At 34.4% G+C, this 7,228-nt stretch overlaps 2 protein-coding genes across 5 annotated transcripts in view; both read right to left on the bottom strand.

The window, feature by feature from the left end:
* LOC102605086 (kinesin-13A-like) overlaps positions 1–4,354 on the bottom strand; it is an 8,570-nt gene extending 4,216 nt beyond the window's left edge. The window contains exons 1-9 of one of the 4 annotated variants that reach the window (XM_015309753.1): positions 4,268–4,354; positions 4,080–4,156; positions 3,476–3,573; positions 3,137–3,371; positions 2,328–2,549; positions 1,359–1,538; positions 536–640; positions 295–372; positions 62–143 (exon numbers count right to left, since the gene is read on the bottom strand). In XM_015309753.1, coding sequence (XP_015165239.1) covers positions 62–143; positions 295–372; positions 536–640; positions 1,359–1,538; positions 2,328–2,549; positions 3,137–3,319 — 850 coding nt within the window. In that variant the 5' untranslated portion in view covers positions 3,320–3,371; positions 3,476–3,573; positions 4,080–4,156; positions 4,268–4,354. Of the gene's footprint in view, positions 1–61; positions 144–294; positions 373–535; positions 641–1,358; positions 1,539–2,327; positions 2,550–3,136; positions 3,372–3,475; positions 3,574–4,079; positions 4,243–4,267 lie in introns of those variants that run through there. The other 3 variants (XM_015309751.1, XM_006349753.2, XM_015309752.1) reach the window with 3 other exon arrangements.
* Positions 4,355–4,775: 421 nt separating this feature from the next.
* On the bottom strand, positions 4,776–6,422 carry LOC102604746 (F-box/kelch-repeat protein At3g06240-like). The gene has a single exon (XM_006349752.2). The coding sequence runs from the start codon at positions 6,343–6,345 to the stop codon at positions 5,233–5,235; it is 1,113 nt and encodes a 370-aa protein (XP_006349814.1). The 5' UTR covers positions 6,346–6,422; the 3' UTR covers positions 4,776–5,232.
* Positions 6,423–7,228: the final 806 nt, after the last annotated feature.

Below are 7,228 nucleotides of genomic sequence, written 5' to 3'. Positions count from 1 at the left end.
GCAACAATTAATTAAGTAGGAGAAGATAGTAAGGAGCCTCTGGTAACAAAATGAATCAGACCTGTCTGGCCATAAGCAAAGCAAGTAGCTTTTGTGCGCTGAAAGATGATTGGGATAATTGGTTCCACAGTGGCTCGATAAACCTGCAACAATGGATATGGGATAAAGTTACAAGAAACTGGGTGGTAAATCATCTACTGTTGAAAAGATAAAGTTGAAGGTAGTCCAAATCAGTTTTGAAAAATTTCCAGACAACCTTGGTATAAATCTTCTATTTAGGTAATGAAATGATACCTGATCATTTGTCACATACTCATCGAGAACAGCATCAAAACAGAACTCATGCTTCTCAACATAAGCAGTCAAGTCCACCTACATAATACAACCAAAGATCAGTTCCTCACAAATATGGAAAGGTCAAATTAGATGTATCCAAGAAAAATTAGTGAGGTCAAAATAAGTCGTATAAAGCAAACATCAGACACTGAATCAAGTTATCCATAAATCAAACTCTCTGTGAAAATGAATTTTAGACCTTAAGTTTGGGTTCATGGACTGTGAGACTATCATTGTCTGGTACAGTGACAATGTCATCCTCTTTCCGAGCAACTTCCTTCTTGTTTAAAGGTCTCTTGCGCACCTGCCAAATACTAATGTCAGCTTTGGAAATTGCAAAGAGATAGAACCAACAGATTTCTCAACAATCAGAAAACACACGCAAAGCAGGGAGTCGAAGCACAGAAATTAGTAAAAGCAGTGAGACGATCTTTTATTAAATCTAGCAGGCATATATTTATCACTAGATAGAAACATATAAGTACAAAAATATATGACTAAAATGTCATTTTCCAGTACTCCCAAGTATTATGTAAAGTGGAACTCATTGAAAAGTGACTGAACAATGAATGTAACATCTAGCAAATGTCCATATAACAGTCATGCAGTTGAATTACCAACTAATACGCAATTATATTTCGTGCTGCATATCAGTTTCAAATAAATGGAGGTTGCAAGAACCTCAGAATATTTAGTAGGAAGTGGGTCCTCAAATAACATCACGTTTAACCAATGTGAAGCAAGTGAGCAGTTAAGTTGGTTCTGTAGGAAAACTCAAACATGCTCTTTACGTAAAAAAGCATTTGTTGGCGTAATAGAGCAAACTACCATATTAGAAATTGAAGATGATGGTAATTGAATGATTAGGAATTAGAATCCAGTAAGAGAATATGCCTCAAAATCCAGTTCACATGCCAAATCAACACAACATAGATATCATTATCTCATCATTTCCTACCTACCAAAGACAAAAAAAATTCGCATTTCCAATAGAGCTGCATGCATTTGAACTAGCTACTTACCACTACTTTAATCTTCGCCACATTGTTTTCTCTCCCATTGTTTTCTTTTTCAATTGTGGATAATCCTGCGGCAGCATCTGCCTCTGGTTGTGCTTTCTGCTGTTGATCGTTGTCACTATCAAATGTTCTGTTTACCCCCGGCATGAAAGGTGACACCTCAAATGGTTCTGAATTTACATGCTAAAATGAAAATAAGGCCAGAGAATTAGTAAGAAGAAATTCCTCTCTATATCACAAGAAAGTCAGAAAATTACAAGACACATGGCCTGGTATTCACAAATGTGAAAGATTTGGATCAGTCCAACTGTTTAGAAATGATCTTGATTCTAAATAAGAGTGGTGATTATGAGAGAAGGAACACAGCTGATCTACAACCTCCTAAAATTCAAGCACAATAGGGACAATGTCCACAAATAAGGATCTTCGCAAACTATGACTAGTTATCCATCACACTTATAAAAGAAAAAGACTAGTTATCTGTTATCCAGCAGAAGGAAATGTGTATTTCAGTGGATACAAATGATAAAACCAACTCATTGGGTTTCATCAAAATGCAGAAAATCATGACATGTGAGTTATTCCACAATTAGTCCAAGGCAAGCTTTTAAATCCCTCCCATCACCACCCTCCCACCCAAATCTCGGAATTTTGTCCAATTCAGACATAAATTCAGTATTTCTCATCTCATAAAGTCCACAATCTTAAAACTAGAACACTTTACTGTTAAATATAATAATTAATAAGATAATTACAACTCTCAATCTATCTGAACATGTTAACCCCCAGTGACATCTGTTTGTACAATTAGTAACAAAGAGAATGCTTAGTAGTTCCTGTACTGTTGAACAGTTATCTGAAAAAAAATGAGAAGGCTCCACTGGAACTAGGTAGACCAGCCATGTTCTCTCAGATAGAGTAGAGAAGGAACTAGGTACTACATAGGTCAAGACTTAAAAATGAGACCCTTACCTCAGTTAAGAGTTCAGTGTCATCCATGGAATGAAGATCCAACAGCCCAGCTCCGAAGTCTCCTCTGAACTCAGGAGAATAAAGGCCATCCGATGATCCAAATCCTCCTGGACTTTGGGCTGTGGGAGTATATGGATCAGAAGCAGATTCACCATTAAGGTTCAGGTTTCTCATCAATTTGAAAAGCCTTTGTTTCTCTTCCATAGACTGTGCTCCATATCCCTTCAAACAGTATTCAGGCATCAAAACTCTTAACGAACTCAATGTGCAATATCCAAACAAACTAAGATAGACATACTAAAACCCGCGTGGTAAAGAACCACAAGAAAGATAAGGCAGGTGAATTGGAGAGAAAAGGATCAAAATATTGTTGTGCAAATTAAACTCCATGATCTGGATTCTCAGTTGCCAGAATTGCAACTAAGGCCAATGGATTTCAGGAGGAATCGATTGTTGTTAGATATAATTAGAATAAAATGGAGAAATGGAGCAATGTGCAATGTTTGTATATAAATGAATTCCATATAACCAGATTAGGCGGAGGGGTAAACCAAATAAAGAAAAAGTCTTTCAGGTACTACAGCAAGACATACAAGACTATTCAGTTTGACTAATACCACAACATAAAATCTAAAGACAATGAGTGCACATCTGAATATATTACATGTTTAAAGTTTTACTTAAAATCTTGTAAATACATAGTGTTCCAGTCTGAGTCAGTGGTGAACATACACCCCCCTTGCTTATGACAACTTCTAATTAAACATTAGCAAAAAAAACACAGGTGGTTATGAAGTATGGTTTCAAACCTGCATAAGCAAGTTTGGAAGCAGACGCTGATCCACACCAGTAGATGCCAAATGCTGTAACCCGGCAGACTGAAGCCATCGCGCCATGACGGCATCTCCAGCATCACCAGCAGGGCCGGCATTGCCTGAGTGATCATATAGAGCAGTAGCCGCTGTATTGCTCTGCTGCGTCTGACCACCCATGTGGCGCAGTGATCGGCGTTGTGGAGCCAATTTCAAAATCTGTAATTCACTACTTTAAACAACAGCAGGAAGAGTTCAAAAACATCAAAATTCTGCCATTAATCACAAAAAAATAGAAAGAAAAAAAACTTGTAGATTATGATCCAGGGTGCTTACAGGGAGGAGAAAAGTCGAAATCAAAAGCTGCACATTCACGTGCTATCACGTGTAAATCCAGCAAAGCTGAAAGCAACCGTAAACCAATCGATTTCCACCTAAATTCAAAAAAAAAAGCGCTTACGATTCAAAGTTCAGCACTCCAAATCTCCCAGTTCAGAATGAATCATAGAATACTACAGATGATTGTACCGAACAATTGCATTTGCACTTTTGAGAATTCAAACCTACAAAATACAACTCCGCCAAATCCGATACAATGAACCATTCATAAAATAGAAATGAACCAATCTAACCGAACAAAAACTAAAACACACCGAGCAGAACCAAAAAGCATTGTAGAATCGTAAAATCAAAATTACAAAGTACAACTCCGCATGCCTACAGTACAACCATACATAACATAGAAACGAGCAAATCCACGCAAGAGAACAAAAAATCAAACACATAGAATCATCAACATTCTCAGTACGATTCTAGCGATCTACAAACAAAATTCAAAATTACAAAGTACAACTTCTCAAACCTACAGTACAACAATCCACAGCATATAAACAAACAAATCAACACGAACAGCAACAAAAAATCAAAACATTTTCAGTACCTATAAATAGAGTAATTCCGGCGATTCTGACGATTCCGGTGATGCCGGCGATCCTGCAGAACTTTCCAGAAGCAGATCTGAGAGAAATGTAGAAAAAATTAATCGCTAATTTCTACGAATTCGAAGAAGGAAAATTGCTTTGAAGCAAATGATCATACAAAAACATATATATATGTTCAATTTTCTACCTTTTTTTTATAGAGAAATTATATCTGTATTAAGTTTTTATATGTAATCTCTGTCTGTAAATTGTGTCCATTTTATACAATTGAAAATAAAAAGATTAAACGGCTAAATTTTGAAATATTTTTTTGATGGACTAATATACCCCTACAAATGATTACAAATTCATTCGTAATATATTTTAATTTTTTATTCGGTGTTCAATAAAGTCTACAAGATTAAATTCCAAGTAAACACCATATAATTTATCAAGATATTTTTCATATACAAACTTAAATCTAAGAGATATAGTTAAGAATAAAAAGAGTTCCGCGGAAAGAAATTAATATGGAATACAGATATAAGAAAGTAATACAAATGTTTTTTCCTCCTATTTTTGGACTTTTTCAAGTGAACATCAGATAGTTAAGATGTGTTTCAATAAACATTTGGTGATAGTTCAAATAAAAAATTTGTTCACCATTTTGATATGAAGTTCAAAAAATCGAGATACATTAGGTATGTTTCTACTACTTCACTCTGTATAATAATATAAACATAATGATTAAAAATACTCCAAAGCAAAACATGCTATATATACATTATTCCCCTTGTGACAAATTTGGAGATGACTCCACAAAATTTCTCAAACATATGAAGAAAATATTAAATACAAAATTTCTCAAACATATGAAACATCTAGATTGATTCAAAAATACACCCAAACACAACTTTATTTCCCCTTGGAGCATTCAATGTCAACAAGTCACCAGTCCAACTAATTTAGATTCATATTGTTGAAAGTCTATTATGTAGATCTTAGTGCTCCCTATCGAGAAAAACTCCATTATGAAGACTCGAATCTGATACTTTTGATTAAGGTTAAAAGAACTTATATTGTTCCACCGCAGTCTGCACCCTTTGCTGGTCCCTTCATTTCTTGAAAATAGGACTGTTGAAACGAATAAGTACGAGAGTATAACAACGATAACTATGCCTCAATTCCAAACAAGTTGGGGTCGACGGGAGACACCAAACTCTCCACAAAAGTTCCAACACTATCAAACCTATCAAGAATTCCATCAACTTCCAAGTCCCTTGATCTCTCTTCTTCCAAATTATAAACCATCAACTTCTCCCCATCCACATTCACCACAACTTCATCATCTCTTATAAGACACAAAGGTTTCAAAAAGTCATAAAAATCAATTCCATCAACACAAAACTTTGTCCAAGATTCCTCCACACCATACTCCTTCATCATCCAAACATCAATTCTATTACCATAACCCTCTAGATTATCAACAACCATACAAAGACACCCTTTAACCACCACAAGTTTATTGAACACAAATTTACCTTTATCAAGACTCTTAGGAGCTGGAACTTCAACAAACTCCTCATCACTCAACACAAAAGCACCAATAACAGATACATAATCTGGCTTTTTACTAGCTAACCAATGCAAAGCACCATTCACAAAAACACCAGAAGCAAGCTCAGGAACAGCATGATCATAAGGTGAACTCTTAATCCTCTTCCAAGATCCAACTTTTAATGAGTAAATATCCATAAACATGTCTAAAACATCAGGCTCATATTCATTATCATGATCGTAACGAGAAATCACAACAATCTTATAGTCATCATTAACATAATCATACCCAAATCCATACATACTAAAACTACCAACTGGATCAAGAGCAAAAGGGGAATTTGGGATTTTCTTGAAATCTAGGGTTATGGGGTTTATTACAACTATAGTGTCATCTTTATTCAAAATCAAGACCAACCCATTACAAGATCCACAAATATCAACAAATTGGTCACTTGGGGTTTGCTGAAAATTGATGGAATTTGAAAAAACACCATTGTTTTTGAAGGTTATAGTGTGAAAAGAGTGGGAATTTGATAAAAGAATGAGTTTTTCAGGTTCTTGAAAGTGAATTCTTGTGAAGTGAGATTTGAGGAATTGTTTATTAGAGAGAAGAGAATTTAATGGATTTGATACACACCTTAATTGGCCTATGGATTTTGCAGGTAATCTGCAGAAGATGTTGATTAAGAGTTCTTGAGGGAGATAACCTCCATTGAAAATGGACATTTTTATTTTTTGGAAGGATTGAGTGAGAAATGGTTGACTTGATTTTGGCTTCACTCTCCACTTGTTGGCATTCACTTAAATAAAAATAGATTTGTTTTTCTATTGTACTAATTTAGATTCGTGCCGCGTAGTGTTCAATGATTTTTCTACTCTCAAAACGACTTTAAGGATTTGGTACATTGAAAAGGACAACTTAAATTGTTCATAAACTAAACGTTTTGATAATATATATATATATATATATATATATGTATTATATTTTTTTATATTTTTTTTTAAAATGGTGACTATGGTCCAAATTAGGTGCAATATTTTTTAAAGTTGTATGTCTATCTTGGTAAGATAATAGTAATTGATTTGCAGTGTGGAAGGTGTAAGTTAAACATAAAGGTTTATTTGCTTACAAGAATTTGGACGAGTAAAAAAAACAAAAAAATCATTCATATAAATATGAATAGTAAAATACAAATAAAATTAGTAAAGGCTAGCTGAGTTTTATAAGACACAAATTTAAATAAGTTGAATCAGTGAATCTTAAATATCATACGGTAGAAATTAAAGATGTTAGCCTTGAAGTTTTTATTCTCATTCTGTTTTTTAGCTGAAACTTCATAGATATTGTCCCCTTTTTTAGTAAGATGTTTGGATATGGACTATACTCCACAAGGAGCCAAATGAGGGTATGGTCTTCATTTTGCCATTTGACGTCTTTTCTTCGGATAATTAAGAGTGTTCAGTGATAACTTCTCAATTGTCACCATCTCACTTCTTCTGCTATCATGGTACCACGTAGAATGGTCTGCGTCAATTTTGTTAGAGTAACACAAAGCTTACACTTATTCATATTTTAAATGTAAAAAAAAAAAAAAAAAAAAAAAAATGC

This window comes from Solanum tuberosum, unplaced genomic scaffold, assembly GCF_000226075.1.
Source record: "Solanum tuberosum cultivar DM 1-3 516 R44 unplaced genomic scaffold, SolTub_3.0 scf00114, whole genome shotgun sequence".
In the NCBI taxonomy this organism is placed as follows: Eukaryota; Viridiplantae; Streptophyta; class Magnoliopsida; order Solanales; family Solanaceae; genus Solanum; species Solanum tuberosum.
This window is presented reverse-complemented; position numbering and strand designations above follow the sequence as displayed.